This window comes from Pygoscelis adeliae, unplaced genomic scaffold (genome assembly GCF_000699105.1).
Source record: "Pygoscelis adeliae isolate BGI_AS28 unplaced genomic scaffold, ASM69910v1 Scaffold157, whole genome shotgun sequence".
NCBI lineage: Eukaryota > Metazoa > Chordata > Aves > Sphenisciformes > Spheniscidae > Pygoscelis > Pygoscelis adeliae.
In genome coordinates this window covers 2,830,684-2,848,607 of record NW_008825107.1, presented here as the reverse complement: position 1 = coordinate 2,848,607, position 17,924 = coordinate 2,830,684, and the positions used below count along the sequence as shown (strand labels likewise).

At 36.3% G+C, this 17,924-nt stretch overlaps 1 protein-coding gene across 1 annotated transcript in view; it reads right to left on the bottom strand.

Annotated features, from left to right (window-relative positions):
- TTC29 (tetratricopeptide repeat domain 29) overlaps positions 1-17,924 on the bottom strand; it is a gene marked incomplete at its 3' end in the record, with an annotated part of 116,773 nt that overhangs the window by 33,670 nt on the left and 65,179 nt on the right. Inside the window, exons 2-3 of the mRNA XM_009327513.1 lie at positions 15,115-15,211; positions 11,195-11,278 (exon numbers count right to left, since the gene is read on the bottom strand). Of these exons, the coding sequence (XP_009325788.1) occupies positions 11,195-11,278; positions 15,115-15,211 (181 nt within the window). The remainder of the gene's footprint in view (positions 1-11,194; positions 11,279-15,114; positions 15,212-17,924) is intronic.

Here is a 17,924-nt window from a genome sequence, read left to right as displayed (position 1 = left end):
AATTAAGCCAGCCGAATTAGAATGAGCAGGCAGCTTCGGAACGTTAGCTGTGTTTAATTTTAAAACTGAACCGTGGTACGAACATGAACCTGAAGTCCTCTCTCCCCTTTGAATGACCACATGCACACGCTAGCAGAAACAGACTTCAGATGCATTTTTTTGAAACAAATTATTTTTTAAAGCAATCTGGAGCATATCTACGTATTTATGGTTAAAACAAAGAGGCCGAACAGTCTGGTTTTAATTTAAAGCTGATTTGTTTTATTTTCTTTTTAATCCATGAAATTCAACAGATGAAAACCATAATACTTAACACAAACATAGACGATGCTGAAAATCCACTGTTCCTCTGACTGTACGTTCACCTCTGTCATTACCGAAACCCTGTTGGTGTTGCTAGATGTTTGTTCACACAGGCTGGGTAGAACACTGAAACGAGGTCCACGCAGTGGGTCTGGCTGGGTACCCGGCGTTTGTCCTACATCAGCAGTTACCGCGATGCAGTATATTACGCGTGAGGTGCTGAAAAATCCTGCGCGCTTCTGTGTGTGTGTCGGGGGGGCGGCGGCGGGTGAGGATGGGGGGCACGTGTCAGAAGAATTTTCAGCACCAAATAAATAACCACCAAAAGTTAAAGTTGCCATTGTAGTGGTACCATGTTGTATAGATGATGGTTTCATGTAGTACAATATCACCCGTGTGGAAGCAGGTATTTATTGAATGTGGATCTGCGAGCCTGAAAAGGCACTGCGGTTGTTAACACTGTGCTTTAAGCGTACCTGGATATTGCTACAGGCATTTTACTTTTCTTAAACTATACAGCTACTTATATAATTGTAGCTTATATGGATTTCTTTCATTATTATCATTGCTATCCTAAAACAATCTAGAGCCATGCTGAGGAATCACAGAAACCTGATTCTAATCTGCCATTACCAGTGCAGAAATCATAAATCCTAATCTTCAGTGAGGCTAATGAAATTACGCTCTTGTTGCAATTTCAACGACCTTCCCATGTTACGGTATTGTACTTTTACAAGACTCTTAAGCAGTGCTGGGAGATCAGGACAGTACCATTCTACGTTCCCTTTAACTTGAAATCCTGCACAACAAGGCTATTTGTATTCTACCCTTTACACTGAAAGGGAGAAAAGAAAAAAGAAATTAAGAGGCCAAGAGGCAGGTACTGGTGTTAGAAATAATCAAAACAGTCAGTATAGCATTACAGAATTATTTATCGTGAGCTTATTTCTCCATGCCTCCTGTCTGGTGTGGTCAATTACAGACATGCAAAATAAGTGCAAAAGTCTACTATTTTCAGATGACAGATTTTTATTTTTTTTTAATATCAGGGTTAATATATTTAGATTTTGTAGGATTTAATTAGTACTGTAGGTTAATGCCAGCTGCTGATTACAAGTGTACTGTAGCAATCCCATTTTGTAAAGCACAAAACGGCCTGGATTAAACAATGATAGTATATAAAATATTAAAGTGTACTTCCAGTGTAAAATAATTGCTCTAGCAATTATTATAATGTTTAAAAACTGTATTCAAATAGGTTTCATCCACTTGGGATTTCCTTCTGCAGTTGGCAAGTCAATGACTGATATAAATGCCTTAGATAAGGATCACAAAATTATGAAAAAATGATCAAGATATTTTTGCTTAAGTTTATTTAAACAAATACATTTTACTTCCCCCCTCATCTCCTGTCTATAAGTCTACAAGAAAATTAAAATTACATCAAGTACGTGAGTACTTAGCTACTTTGTGTTTAATCTATATGCAAACAAACACAGCATAAACAAGGAGACACCAGAATTTCCTCACTAAAATTTGAAAAACATATGCATTAAGTAAAAACAAATATACTATACAAAATACTAAAAAGCCAAGCATGCTGTAAGAGTGTATAACTTCAGGCTGCTCTGCCAAAGAATCAAAAGAGGAATTTATTATTTAGTTATAGCTGGACAGCCAAAAACCATGACAGTTTTGCAACACCGTTAGTGACCCACACCCAAAATATAGTTAAAACTTCTGCAGGTCGTTGTTGAAGACTAAAAGCGCTTGTGCAAATACTTGGTAAATATGGAAGCTGAAGATTTGACTGTCGCACTCAGCGATGCTGCGATCCAGGTGACAGTGGTATAAACCCATGTACTCCCACTGTTGAAATCTACATTGTCATGTGGCTGGGCTGCAATCCACCGAAGTTAGGTACATAGCTAACTTGAAAATATATCCGAGTCGTCTGAGCATCTGAGTTCAGTGTGAAAATTTACGTATGTAAGTACCTTGGTGAGTCAAGCCCTCAGTTGGTCAAGGTACTCAGCACATTTTCACCACATACTGCTACTGATACAAACCTATTTAACTGAATCAGGGCACAGCTCTCTTTAATCCTAGTTTAAAGACTGTCCATTTAAATACTTTTCTTTTAATGAAATATTTACTGGATGGTGATACGTTAAACTGTAGACTATAGTAATCTCATTAAAGAAAGATATGAAAGTACAGTAAATGCCATTAAGTAGTAATAGACAGTTAGCTTACACATCAGAATTTTTGATTACTAAGGCTGAGAATTAAATTATACTGGGGTGGGGTGCAGGTTTTTTAATTCCAAATTATAAAGCTGCAATAGCTAATGTCCTAATACAAAAAGCATAAACCCCACCAAGCCCCCAAACGTTATAAAAAGAATTCCCTACTCTAAATAGTAAATAAAAAATATTGCATGACAATTTGTACATATCATGAGAGGGAAGAATATCTACTTGAAATTGACTTTTGTAACAATTCAGATTTTTTTAAATAAGAAAAGGTTTATGGAGCTATGTATTCAGAATTATTAATAGATGAAAATAAAGTATATCAGAAAATAAATAGATAGGTACTTCATACCATATATATAGGTATACATATAGGTACAATAACTTTCAGCATAAGTAATGCAGTATTTTTCATCTACTGCCTCACAGTCTCCAACTGTTGTCAAACCACACTTTAACCTAAATCACGCAATCAAAGGTGGATGCAAAACCTGTCAGTAGGATCCCACAAAGAACACATATATTGCGCTCGCTTCCTTTTGTTCAAAGCTACACTGCCACTTTAATACTACATAAAATGAAAAATTAATCAATTATAAACATCAAAGGATGACACAGAAAACCTATTTTAAAATGAATGTAAGTACTGTAATAATTAAGAATCCTCATTAACCCAGAAAATGGAAATATAAATTTAGCAACGAACTTTTGGAACATTCTGTCCCTAAACATAAATGAAAAGAAAGCACTAAAAATAAAGATAAAAGTGCTACCCTTATAAAAATGTTCCTCATACAAGAGCACACACACCTGTGATTATTTCGAGCATAATCAGAAAAAAACCATTATCTTCATTAATCTTTCTGCTTTTCTTTCTAAATTAATTATGTTCATTAACAAAAAGTAATTCCAACCATATTTTATGGGCTATTATTTATCAAAATGAAGTATTTCTCAACTTTCCCCTTTTATTTCAGAGCTGACCTAATGGACTGAGTGCCAGAAACTTCTGCGTTTGGAACCCTTTCCATTTGACTTGCATGATATCGAAGAAGTCATTAAATTTCTCTGCAGGTTTCTTTCACAGTGTGCAAAATTATCTTTAGAAAAAGATAATAATAATTATTTACTTTCTGTATCTTCTCAAGCTGATGCTATGAATTATCATAAAACCCTATACAAGGCTATGCATTTATTATACTATTGCTATGAACAATTCCCACAGTATTTTTGCTTTTGTTTATGATATCTCATTCAAGTCCCCAACAGAACTTACTCTGTAGTCTAAGGACAAATAGGCGACACAGAGATTAAGAGCAAAAGAAAAGAGAGGATTTTACACGATTCAGAAGGAATCGCTGTGAGAATTATTAGGAAGTCATGATTGTACCACGGCAAATGAGACTGTCTTTCTTTATTTCAGACTCTTTTTGTTTGTTAGAGATGCTTCACCTTTATGGAGTGTTTTAAAAATAGAAGTCAGTTGTGTATTGCTCGTATGTTATCTTCCTTACTAAATATTGTTGAACTATTGAGAAATGAAAGCACTAGAAAACCGTAAGACCAAACTTAGCAAAAACAACAAGTTACATAAAAAAAGAAAAACTTCAGCTCACTGTGTTCTTCTTTATTAAAGTATGTCATGTATTTTATCTTTGCAAGAGTTTGATGAGTTTTTGCAAGTAAAATTCTGTTTCCTCTATACTTGCTAATAGTCATGAGAATCTGTAGTTTGCACCTTCCCATTAAAAATGTATTGTATTTTTTGAAATTATTCACCCCGCCTTTTATCCAGATCATGTCTTTGAAAGGAGGAAGTAGATAATAAATGGAATAATTCATGATTTCCCATTAAATATGAAACTTTCTTTTGCAGAGTTTAGAAAATGAAGTTCTACATAATGTACAGAAGTTGATTAGAACTTTTTTTAACCTTTTCAAGAAAAACCTTTCACATTACACAAACGCACAGAGAAGTTTCTTTAGGAAAGGCAAACCATTCACTTCCCACACAGTTCTGTTCTTTAGATCACTGCCTAATTACACTCAATAATATGTTTATTAGGCCCAAAATTCGCAGAGATCATTCATTTGTCCAAAAAGAATGTGTGCCTCTAAGTGCTAAAATCTCTTTTTGAAAGTTGTTTAATAAACATTGAATCCTGGTCATGGCAAGCAAGATTGTTAGGAATTATTCAGACAGAAAAAAATACATATTTAAATAATATTGTGAAAGAAATCTAAAATTTATCATCTAGCTCAATAAGTGACTTGTGCCATCTCCCTTTCCACAATCAGCAGGGAGTTTGGGATAGAGTGCCTTAATTTAAAATTTCTTTTACTATGAAAGGATACATTTCTTTGGTTCTCATTCACCCTTTTCCATAGTTTTTAGTATTTAAAAGTGAAGAAATATCCTCATAAACTGTAAATGAATTGTCACAACATTCCACCAGTTCTCAACCAGAGTAATGTGAACAGAGGGTCGTAAGGTGCTCACAGGTCATATCCAAAGATTCACATGAGCAAGAACAGCAAAATCTTGCTAGGACCTGAACATGAAAGGGAAATAACAATTTACTCCTTTCTCCTTTTGCCTTCTTTAGCTGCTTTGAGCTCTCCTCTCTCCCTCTGTCTTCACAGTGTTATACACAGAAGAAATGGAAGCAGCTCAAATCAGTGCATCACTAGAACCAAGTACTGTGCAATCAAGGACTGAAATACAGGGAAAAGCAGAATGTGCACCTACACATTATCTGTCTGTGTCTGAAATTGCCTTTTGCAAGCTTCCTAGTAATAGCAGCTGCCCCTCCTCCTTGCTTGCCTTAACCCCACACCAACAAGATATTTTTCTTAACACATTCTTGGCAGTGCCCCTCCCCTGTCCCTTGAGAGCCTCACTCCATAACACGGAAATAGTCAAATCCACCTTACAACACAAAATTGCCAAGCCTAAATTATGCATGTTCAAATTGGGAAGCCCCAGTAAAGATTTCAGGTTGTGAAAAAGAAAACATGGCAATATGATAAGCTGTCAATGAAAAAGGGTCCCAATCTATTTGTTGAGTAAAAGAGTTCATCGGTCACCTATGAAGTCACCTAACTAATTTATTTGGTAGAGGTGACAGCTACTAAAAAGTCTGGATTAATCAAAACCCCAAATCAGCTATTTGTGTTCAGCTTCCTTAAAGAACTGGTCCATCAACGCAAAAGACTAGAATAAGGACAAATAGAAAAGCAAATAAATCTAAAACTGAGTACCAAAACTCTCATGATTTGAATAACTTATAAACAGAGGACAAGATCAGAAGCAGCCCAGTCTAATAGTAGGGCTTACGAGTCCATCATGGCTATGATGAAAATAAAGAATAAAACACCCTTCAAGCTAGGCCTTCTCCTTTCCACCAGCCCACAAACATCATTCTTCTCCCTCAGTGGGCTCTCCAGATCATCCTGGCCTCTAATCAGGTGAGGAAGTTTCTTCCTCTTTCATCTTGGAGGACAGATGGGGTTGAATATTCAGAGACCAACTGGTAGAAGAAGTAAGGATGTAGGAAAGAAATCTTTTATTTCCACAAACTTATCTTGAGCGCTAACACTTAATCCCTCATTAATTTTCTGACTTCTTTTTTCCTTAACTCTACCTAGTTGATATTGGCTCTGAAAACAGCAGAAACTTGTAAATAATTTGTCCCTTTTAATTCTCTTCACTGAAGAATGGAAAAATAATCTTCTATCAGATGGCACTAACAGAAGATTTAAAATGGATGCCAGGTCACTTTTCTTCCGGACTTGCCAGCTTCTTGTAGACATGCTGCCTCAGGAATTAGTGAATGCAACTCTCTAAGACTTCTACCTGATCCTTTTTACAGCTTTCAAAATTCAGTAGTTCTCTAGTGTGGGATTCACTGGTAAATGTACATGTCTACATCTGAGCTGGTCACTCTAAGCTCTCTGTATAAGCAATGGAGAGAAAAAGGTGCTTCGAAAGTATAATTCACCTTATTCTAAAGCAGTTGTCTGAATCCTAAAACACGGGGCTCAGCTAATCAAATTACTTATTCTTAATCATTTCCATTGATTATATGGGGTGATTAACCTAGTCCTCTGGATCAGAATTAAACTTAGGAGAAAACCCCTTTGCTCTTTTTGCAGAGAAGGACAAAGGTTTACAGAAGCAAAGGATTGCTCTATATTCACCAGTCATCACTCCTAGAGCAAAAATATTATATTCCAGTTCTCAGTATACAATCTGCGAAGTACTTTAATGATTGATCTTCCCAGTATTAGCTGAGATGACTGGCAATTGCTCTGGGGGTCACAGACCAGCTGAGAATGAAAGCCTTTGCCTTTTTATGTTCCAGATAATCTTGAAGTGGACCAGTCTTCTGGTGAAATCTAAGCAGAACAACCCACTATATCTGAAAAACATCTGATCAAATGCGTATAAGATGATTTTGTCTCCTGCCTGAAAAAGTCATATCAGAGCATGTCTTTACCAACACAAATTTATCAAGGCAAGTTTTCCATACACATTGATCCACCACTCACAAGACAGAAAACACAAATACAAATTTTCTGCATATCTAGGTCAGCCCATACCGTTTCTGTATAATAAATTAGATGTCATCTGACTACCAATGAGTCTTGAGCAAGGACACTGGAACTCCATTATCCGATTCACAGAAATACATCTAGTAAAATCGCTAATGTAGTATTTTTTTGTTACTACTAAACAAAGCTGTTCCTCTCATCAAAAAGATTTCAAAGTCTCTCCTTCTAGTCTGTAACTCCTTTTTGATGATATGGTTGTCTTTGGACAATTTTCATTTGTATGAAGAGGAGAGAACTCTTACTTGATCTTTCTGGCCCTGACAAAAACATCAGGAAACAGGAATGACAATATCGAATTCTGGTCCATTCTAGGCTCCAAACTAGTTTGAAGATTCAACCCTGGAGTCAATCTCTTGATGGAAAATGCCTTATTTCACAGTTCATTATTATTATTTTCCCTTCCTTTTCTGTCCTATTAAACTGTCTTTATCTCAACCCTGAGTTTTACCTTTCTTTTTTCCGATTCTCTCCCTCATCCCACTGGGGGGGAGTGAGCGAATGGCTGTGTGGTGTTTAGCTGCCTGCAAGGTTAAACCATGACAATCATGAACTTTTTGACTCAAATCAGTCATAAGGACAATTTGTAATTGTTAATGCAACCTGATTTTGAGCCATTAATGATTTGGTAAGTCAAGACCAAGAACAGAAAGTATCAGGGAAGGCACACTGAAGGCCAGTGATGTCAGCCAGCCTCCTCATAAGCTTACAAAAGCCTAATTCTGTGGCAAGAAAGCAGTCACATTCTGTATTAATGGGAACCTTTACTTTTTTGCATTTCCAGCTTCTTACACCACATTCACTTCTTATCTCAAGTTAAAGTCTTAGAGAGGGAAACAAAACAAAATCAATGAAAAAACCAAAGCAATATCCTGTTTTAATGTAATTAAAGTACTATCTTTCTTAAGCACTGTTTTTTCTTCCTCTTCTATCATATCACCCTGGGACAAAAAATTATTACAAAGAAAAAAAAATGAAAACCATCTCCACATTTTTCCACAGAAAAATGAGATTATAACATAAGCACACTTAAAGGAATTCTTCTCATTTGCTGAAGTTTGGAACAGAGTACAATACTGTATAATAAAAGGATAACTGCGACCTTTTTTTCCTTCAACTATGAAGAAACTAGCTTATCTTAATTTTAAAGAATATTGTGAAGGATACAATTTTAGGGAACAGCTTTGAAGAATGTTGCTTGTTTCCATAAATGTGATACTACCCTTGCATTCCTTTATTTAGGAGGTAATAAATTTGTTATCTGCCTAACACGCACCAAAAAAAAAGGGTGTTTAATATTAAGCAGGAGTGTGGCTACAAGAATTTGTCTTGACAAAATAATGACTGACCTATTAAGTTAACCTCCATATTAAACAAAAGTACAGATATTTAGGTGGTAAAAGAAAGATATCCTGTCCTTTTATAAAGAAGTGCAATAATCTACTTCTGGAATGGAAACAATATTTAAAAAACTACACAGCATATTATAAGCCATTTCTCACACTTTTTTTAATAAAAACATCTGTTGTCTGCTGAGACATACAAAGCATAACATTGATTTCAGTAAGATCATTTACAGATATGGCATTGCCTTACTTTAGAAATTGGTTTAAAATTGCAGTTGATGCATTTAGTTTTTTATAACTAGCCTAGTACTAATACAACTGTGTAGCTGCTAGTTTGTTACCATTTGTTTGCTCTCAAATGATTTTATCAGGTTTATGGAACAGCATTAGTAAATTACATACTATAGAAATTTTGTAACTGCTGAGCCATTATCAAAAGCTAAAATTCTGAGAATAATTAAATACAGAGAACATGAACATAATCTCTTAAAAGATGTACTTAAAAAATCTCCATAGAAATAAACCAGAATACATACGATATTTCAGTTTAATCTTCTAAGGGGCTTTGATAAGTTTGAAAAACAGCATATTACAAAACAGTGAGGAAACACCCCACTTTGTGTAGGTGTTGCAGAACAGATGATGAGATTCTCACTTCATTGTGGATTTCCTTGCTGGTTTCCTCTTCCACAACCTCCAGACTCAGGGTTTGGATATAAAAAGCAAAATTGTATAGGAGGGTTTTTTGGGATGGTTTTTTTTGTTTTGTTTGTTTTTTTTTTTTTAATAGCAGTACAAGGCTGACCTGATCAAATCACAGCTGTAAAATGCACTTTTGAAGCCTCAAGGCCTTCCTAAAATAGCAGTGACTTCCTGTGTAATCACAGAGAGAACACTTCTGTCCCTAGCATGGTGTGCGTACTGTGGAAATCCACTGGGGCTACAGACTGAAACAGCTCACTGGGAAGGCAAGTCAGTCTGCAACAACTGCATAATGACTACAGCAGCACTGCATAGCTGGTACGGAACTAGGGTGACAAAAAGTGAATGTACTTATTTCTATGCTTGCTCACTGAGGTATGGTACTTCTTCCCCCTTCACAGAGCAACTACGCTACCCTTAATTCAGGGGACAGGACCTCTGTCAACACAGCATTTGCCTGGGAAGGATCTGTTCCTTATGTTGGTCCAGCTCCTGCAGAATGTGACCAAGTCACAGACCAATCTTAGTTTCCTTCTCTTTAAGCAGGGAATATTTAAACCAGCTATGACACCTAGCACAATTAGTACGACAGCATGATCAAAGGTAACTGTCCCACATCAACCACGTGTACTCACAGAGCAGTAACACGACACTTTCCACTGCCTCACCTAGCTCACTTTCCTGTCACTATCAGGTGGCTCTCTCCCACAGCTAACTCCGATAACAGACTCTCTCCAACAGAAACAAAGGAACAAACTGAACTTTGCAAACCCTAGGATGACATATTGAGGAGGTCCTGCCCAATCCCATCATTGAACTAATCTTTAGTCCATCATCTTTGAACCTAGTCTTAATTCAAATAAAAGAAGTGGGGTATGAATTTGCTTTAAACAGATCGCTCTCCTAGATCATCACACCAGATACATCACAATCTTTGTACCGACAGCCAGAACACTATTAGCTTTATCATGTTACCATTGTAAAAATAAAGGCGAATCGGACATGTATCACAGGAAAGGAAAGTGTGTCTGCTGGCTGAGTATTATATGGTATGGTTTTAGGACACTGCTAAAGTTATTACCCCTCCACTCAAATTTGGTAATTTTCTAGATTTTCATTTGAAAGTTTTCAGGGAAGGTTTGCAGGTACATTCTTAGGCTAGGGAGGAGAAAAGAAGCGTGTTTTGCAAGAAACTAGCTGGTCGAATTCCTGTCTGATTGATAGAATGCTTTTATGCTGCAAGGGTGATCTTGCAATATTAATTGTTGAGGTGCCTAGAGCCCTTGTATATGCATCTTTTTATTATTTAAATATTGAAATAAATAAATCATCCCACTTAAGCAACCAGCAATTCAGATTTGTTAGAATTCTTTCATTAATTTTGATGGTGCTGAACCCCAGATCTGTTAAAAGACTCCAGCAGAATAAGTCAGTCATAGTCTCTTGTAACTTCGAAATGTAAATACCTCGGCTGTAAGAAATCAAAAGTTATCTAGATTTCTTTCATTCATTGGGTTTTTAAATAACTAATGGTGTATTAAATGCTTCACCACAGAAGTCAGCACTTGGGCTTGGCTAAATAATAATTCAAAATTACAAGAACGTGTATGTCGGTATACTAAGCTTCTACCCCAGAGGAGATATTTCACAGAGGCTCACAAAAAAAAAGTAAAAAAAAAAAAGCAGCACAATTTCAAGTACAATTACTGACACAATCTTAACAATAATGTTACAAATGTGATATAATACTTTGGTAAATACACAAATTAGTTAAAGCAAGGAGTTAAATGCTTTGATATGTTTAAGATCAGGAGAAATGAACCATCATTATTTAATATCAACTTCAATTTTTAAATGCCAAGTTCCACTAAAAAGGGTAGGGCCTAGGGAACTTTAAATTTAAATAATGATGATGACTAGAAACAAAGGAAACAATAAACTTATGGATGTTAAAATGCTTGAAAAAAGCCAACTTACGCAGCAGCTTCTTGTTTTGACAAGCCTTTGATATTCTTCGCCAAATAATCATCTATGCCATCTTTGTCTTTGATCAAATGAATCCTAGATTTAAATGAAAAAAAATAAAAGAAACACTGTGAGGTGCTAACATAGACTTCTGCAGCATGTATAACATATTAGCATTGCCAAGTAGAGCTAAATACTGAAATATTGACAAAGTAATATATCAGACATCCTATAAACACATACAAATATCTTTTTAATTTTTTGCTCTGTAGCTGTTTCAAATATTTAGTTCTGAAAGAAAACAGAATTGGTATTAGCTTTCAAGGACCTGGTTATCTGATATTTCTGTCTAATCTAGAAGAAATTGTGTATTAGTTAAATCAATAATAATTGATTAAGCTATCTATATTTAAACTGTTTTCTAAACCAGAACCATTACATTTTTGCATTATCAGTATGGACCAGAGTGGTCCAATCTATTTTGTATTTAACTTTTTCAAAATTAAAAAAAAGAAAATCAACAAAACAAATCCCAAACCCAACACAAAATGTTTTCCTTAGTGCAATGCAGACTTTTAATACTGCTCTCAGCTTTCCACAGTTTGAGCAGCATATTGCAAAAGGTAGTCCACTAAGGGGGTAATCCAAAGGGCATTAAAATAAACAGCAAATTTCAGGATGCATGGATCTAATTTTAAAATTTGAACTGTACATAATTTCAGCTTTCACTTGAGCCATCATCTCTTTGCATCTCCACTCTGATACACAAGAGATGCTTTGAATTTTAAAGAATAATATGCACTTACTGACCATAAATTGTATTTAAATAGATTCTGATATCCCAACAGTAGAGGATATTATCTTTATAAAAGTAATGTTAATTTATTTTTGTTCTTCTTTAAAAAAGCATAAAGATTGTCTGGTTAATCACTCAAAGATAAAAGAAATTCAACATTAGTGTTCCATATAAATCTATTCTTTCCTCTTTCTCTGTCTGTATTACACTGCTGTCTTTCATTACAGGGATGAGAGTAAATTCTTTTCATAATGTTAGCTAATATAAGCATCATGCTCCTTATTGCTCTGAGAATACCAAAGACACTACATGAAGTTCATTTAAATGAAAACAAAATAGCTAAGCAATGTAGAGATATTTTGACATGTCTGTATTTAAGACAATGTAATAGTGAAAACTTCCGGCACAATTAGGGCATTTAAATTTGTTGCAGAATTTACTACTACTGGGCTGCACCAACAGAGGCTTATGCTTTCAAGCTGCACATAACACAATCCATATGAGTTGCTGCTGACCGTGCAAAATGTACACCTTACGGATACTGCCCTAAAAATTCAGTTATAATCAACACCAAAATTTAATCAATATCAAAATTTTTACACCAAAATAGTTACAATTTAGGAAGATACATAATGACATTAGGATAATAAAGATACGCTAATTATTGTATATTTTAAACTGATGTAAAACATATTTCAAGATACAATAGGCTTATATGAGGTAATAGAAAAATTGAAAAATAGTATCTCTGGGTAATTAAATATGAAGTATCCAGTAGACAACACAAAAAACCCTGGCTGACCTTTGTATTTCAAGTCTGCAAAAATGCACTTTCTGCACATCTGTAGCAGATGTGCAGAACACACATAGAGAACACACCAGATTGGGAGTCCAAACCCCCAAACTCAGTCAGTCAACTACAACAAGAACATTCCTAGGCATCACTATCAGCTTGCTGCAATTTAATCTACACTGCAGCTAAAAATCATCTCAAACTGGAACAAAGGAAAGCCTGATGCCTGCTCATTATCTTCTCAAAGGTATTTTAATAAAAAACAATTGGGGAAAAAAATGTAGAATCATACACAATTTAAAATGTCACCTGCCTTATAGTCAAGGTATAAATTTCTGAGTTCTGATTGGCAACACCCTCTAACTTAAAGACAACTACAGCTAAGGGGGAAAAAAAACCAAAAGCAACAACTTGCAAACAAATTACTGTTTACACAAGTTCTGCAATACCCTGTATTGGACTGATGCAACTGCAAACACGGTCATCCATCATAAAGAATTTAAGTTAGTAAAAACAATAAATACTTATATCACCCTGGCTGTTATTATCAATGATGTTAATGTAGCAATAACACAGAAAAGACAGGCAGATGATACACAGGAAAAAATACACAGCAGAAAATCCCATCAACTCAAATAATCATTATTTAAAATGGCTTGTTATATGCAGTGAGAATTAAAAACAATAGAAGTAATTAATGTGAAGAACTGAGACTGTGACTTGGAACGCACATTGTTTCTTAATAGAGAAATGAGGTGAGGATGGCACTGGCTAAGAGGCACTGTTTCTTTTCTTCCAGTTGTCACTTGCTTTTTCCAAACTGTTTTAGCCTTATTGCTCCAGTGTTTCCATGATGACTCACTATATTTCATAAAGAGTTTATAAAAGTCTACTTCACCTGTAAATTGACTCCTATTTACTTTTAAATCACTCACTTATTAAAGACAAATACAGTTTAATCCAATGGACACCTATCCCAGAGTTAACATTTTACATCATGCATTCCTATAACTATTTCTGTTACCAGTCTACACAGCAAAAAAATAGCTACTGATTTTTTTCTAGAAATAACCCATGATAAATACACCTGGCTTTTTAATCAAAGAACAGAACAAAGTCGCATAAAGGACCAGACTGATTCTCACATAACTTTCTATCCCCGCTGCCTATTCTGTTAACTCAGATTCCAGTTTTCTCAAAATTTCCTGTCAAAGAAAATGGCAGAGCTCATCTTGCTCTAATCGCTAGGCATCTACAGCATAGTCTAGACCATTGCAGAATCACACATTTCTTTTCTGCAAATAGGCACAACTTCTGTAGGACTGCTGCAGAATGATCTTCTTGAACATGAAACTCCCCAAGTAAATGGAAGAAACAAGCATCCTACCTCAGGGGTGAGTTCTCCAGCAATGTAGTTACTGGAAAAAGTGATGGCTGCAGAACACAGCTCCAGCCATAAAAGATTTAAAAAAAAAAAAAATTGTAAGACATCACTGCATGTCCTTATTCTATCAGTGTGTGAGAGGACACCTATCAGTATGAGCCCCTCAGAAAGACTGGGCCCAAGGATACCATGTTCCTTGGTCCTTACTGCTTTTAGACATGGACATGCAGCTGCTGAACTCTGAGATGCCCCAGATCTTTCAGCCAAAGGCTAAGGGGAGTGCTAGGATTGGGGGGAAAAAAAAAAAAAAGAAAAAAAAAAAGGAGGAAGAAGAAAAAAACCACAATTCTTTCTGAAATGGAGGCAATTTCAGGAAAAAGAGCATAGCGGGGCAGAGTAGTAACTGAGAGACCAGTACTCACTGAGGGAGACAAAAATACAAGTAACTAAGAGGAGAAATGAGTGCAATGGAACGGAAAGCCACATAGGCATGTGTAAGAAGATGGCTTGAAAGCATTATGGCACTGTTGTTAACCCTCTCAGTTATTAAGTACAGGATAATGTTTTTCAAGCCAGTTTTATTCATTATATTTTCAGAGACATGAAACTGTTTTGTGCCTGAATGAAAAAAAAAAATCTTGTTTTTTCACAACTTATTGTACAAATAAGTACATTTTCAATGTCCTACATTCGTATCAATACTAAATGGAAATAACTTCCTATGGCTCTTGAAGGAGTTTTGAAAAATTAGGATGAAATATCTACCTTAAACAGAACACATCTCCTATTTCATTTTTTTTCCCTTTTAATTATGAAACTTTCCTAAGAGAGAATTTCCTTGCCTCTGATTTTTGCAGTTTTAAATATTGCAAAAAAGCAAACATAATTTGTCACCTCAGCATAGCTGATTGAAGCTATTCACAGTAGAAATGATACTCTGAAAGAAAAGAGGTACATACCTTGCAAAGTCTAATGAGGGGCAAATAGTCTGCTCTATGAACCTGGGATGCTCCCCTGGGCTTTGTAGGATCGCTTGAGGCAACACATTCATTTTAACTAAAACAAACAAACAAAACAAGGTTACTTAAAACAATGTCTTCACAGTGATGCAGTTCTTATCCTTCTTGTGGTGCTTCCCAGTCAACTCTCTCTTATTTCCAGTGCATTACCTATAAAACTGGACTCCAGTTCCACACAAATCTTTTTAGGCCTCAGCATCACTTCAGTAGGACATAATGCATAGGAATGGTCATGATCTTACTTTCAGTGGTTTTCTCTCTTCCATTGGAGTGCTTTTGCACAGGGACAACTGATTCAGGATCCTTAAATACATGTGATTCCCTGTGCTTCCTCAAGCTATCTAGGTCCAAGTATTAATAACATTTTAAGTTAATACATAAGGTGGAGAAATGATTGAACATGCAGTGCGCAATGCAACAACAGGCACTGTATTACATTTCAAAATAATACATAATCATAATAGTAACAATCCTTTGAATAAAAAAATGTAAGTAATGCTATACTTACAACACGGGATTTTACTTAAAAGCCGAAAGCCCCACAGTTACGTAGAATCGTCTAGCTCGTCATTTTGAAGTACATAAATGCTAACAGGACTTTTTTATCATATAGAGCCACTATGTTTTTTCCTCAAGTATTCAGTCTACACTTCCTACCATTAAAGTTTCAGCTGCCAGTTTCTTCATTTTGCATGTCTGTGATCTGAGGACGTTAGCAGCAGGAGCACCCTTACTTTTAAATTTGGTTTAATGTAGGTATTGCATGCCCTGCTGGTAGGCCTCAAGGCACAAACTTTTAATAGGGATGGGAAAATAGAATATAATAGGAAGGGGGGAAGAATTTAACTATTTGCTACATTTAGTGAAAGGAAATTTATTTTACAAGAAAGAAATGTTAGACATAAATCAACTCGATACTGAATGATCAGCATCAGACTAGCAGATATTTTATATATTAGCCTTTCTGGGATCAAAAGCTGTTTCATTGATGCAATATTTTGCTACAGTTATAGTGAAGTAATTTTTTTAATTGTGTTACTTAGAATGGAATAACAAAGACAATTATAGGTTGAAAAGATGACAGGATACGATACTTCCCCTAAGTCATTCTTTTGGAGCTTAGTACTAATGATAACATTTGTTACAGAAAGAAAAAAATATTATTTATAAATAAACTAATCTACAATTGGAGGCAGCAACATTTTAGATAAGTGTGTCATAGAAAAAAAATCAATAGAATAAAAACATACGGGTAATTCATCACTATAAAAGATTATACTTCTTATAGAGAATGACAGGTTTGTATCCAGAAGCAATACAGAAAGGAAAATCTCTTTTTAGGAAGATGCCTTTCAGTGAGAAATAGTAATTAAACTTTGGAACAACAATACTGAAGCCCAGAGAAGTTGCAAAGCTTTCTACAAGCCTCTTAGTTTTGAGGTATTAGGTGAGAAAAAGCAAACAGACCATGTCTTAATGGCAGCTGTTGAATTTGGCAAGGCAGGAGAGCTGACCATCTGCAGCTATGGGGCAGAAAAGCCAGGGGTAAGCAGCTGAAAGGAGACCCTGAAAGCCCTGGTAGAGCCACTGCACCCATGAAAAGCTATCGATGGGTAGATGTACTTTGTGGCATGCCACAGGTCTCAGGCTCCAGGCTGCACCCACATGGGACCTGGCTGGAGCATACAATAGCTCCTCGCTGGCCCACACGCTCCAGGTTCCCACCCCACAGAAATCAAGTATATGAAGACAGGCTGGCACGCACACAGGTCTCGTACTAACATGAGGCACATACACGGACATTTTTCTGAGTCCATTACTGCCTCACAAGGATTAAAACTATTGCCCTGACTCCTATTTCAAACTCAAAGCTTGGGGATGAAAAAAAAAAAATCTGCTTCATAATAATGTCAATTTAATTTTTATTTTAGAGGTGGGAGGTTGCTTTCACAGTGAAATGGATGGTGTTTTTCCCTCATTTCCAAAGTAACTGTAATCTTTACGGGTAAATTACAACCACAGAGACACATGACAGAAGGTATCAGCAACACATCCTTCTGAAACGCGTGCTATTACATTCACATAAATGTCGTTGCTGATCATTTAAAGACTGATAACCCCTTTACATCTTACTCGTTTATTATAAGGCCCAAGCCACATCTCATTTGCTTCATCAGACACCCACAGAATTCAGCAAAAGACAAGGCAGTGCAGTTGGTTTCTAAAGAAGTGCTGTATTTAATCACACGATCAAGGGAATCTCCCCACAGGCTGGAATCGCTCCAACGTGCACTGAAGCTAAAGGTAAAACGCCAGCTGATTGTAACGGCCTTTCCCGGCCCGTGCTAGGAAACCCGTTCGCTGCCATCTAGCTCTTCCCACGCATTTTCTGAGGCACGCATAAACCTAACTGGAGGCTGAGGATTTCCCAGAAAGGGAAGCAGCCTAGGATCCAGCTGCCTTTGCGGACGTATTTGCTGCTACCTGGCACCTTATAAAAGGATGTCAGTGTGACGGGTCAGACTTACAGCCACGCCGCTTTATTACACTGAAAGTGCTGATTAAAAAAAAAACCAATAAATTTTTAAAATCTGGCCAGCATGACAGATGTAATTTGTTCCAAGTAACACGGATGAGATCACGGCCCCAACCAGCGCCTGGTTTTGCTGCGCCCGACCCATACTCTGAACCTCCTCCGGCCTTGTGGCTACCCAGCCCTGGCTGCAGGAAGACAGCTGCCCTTCGCCGCT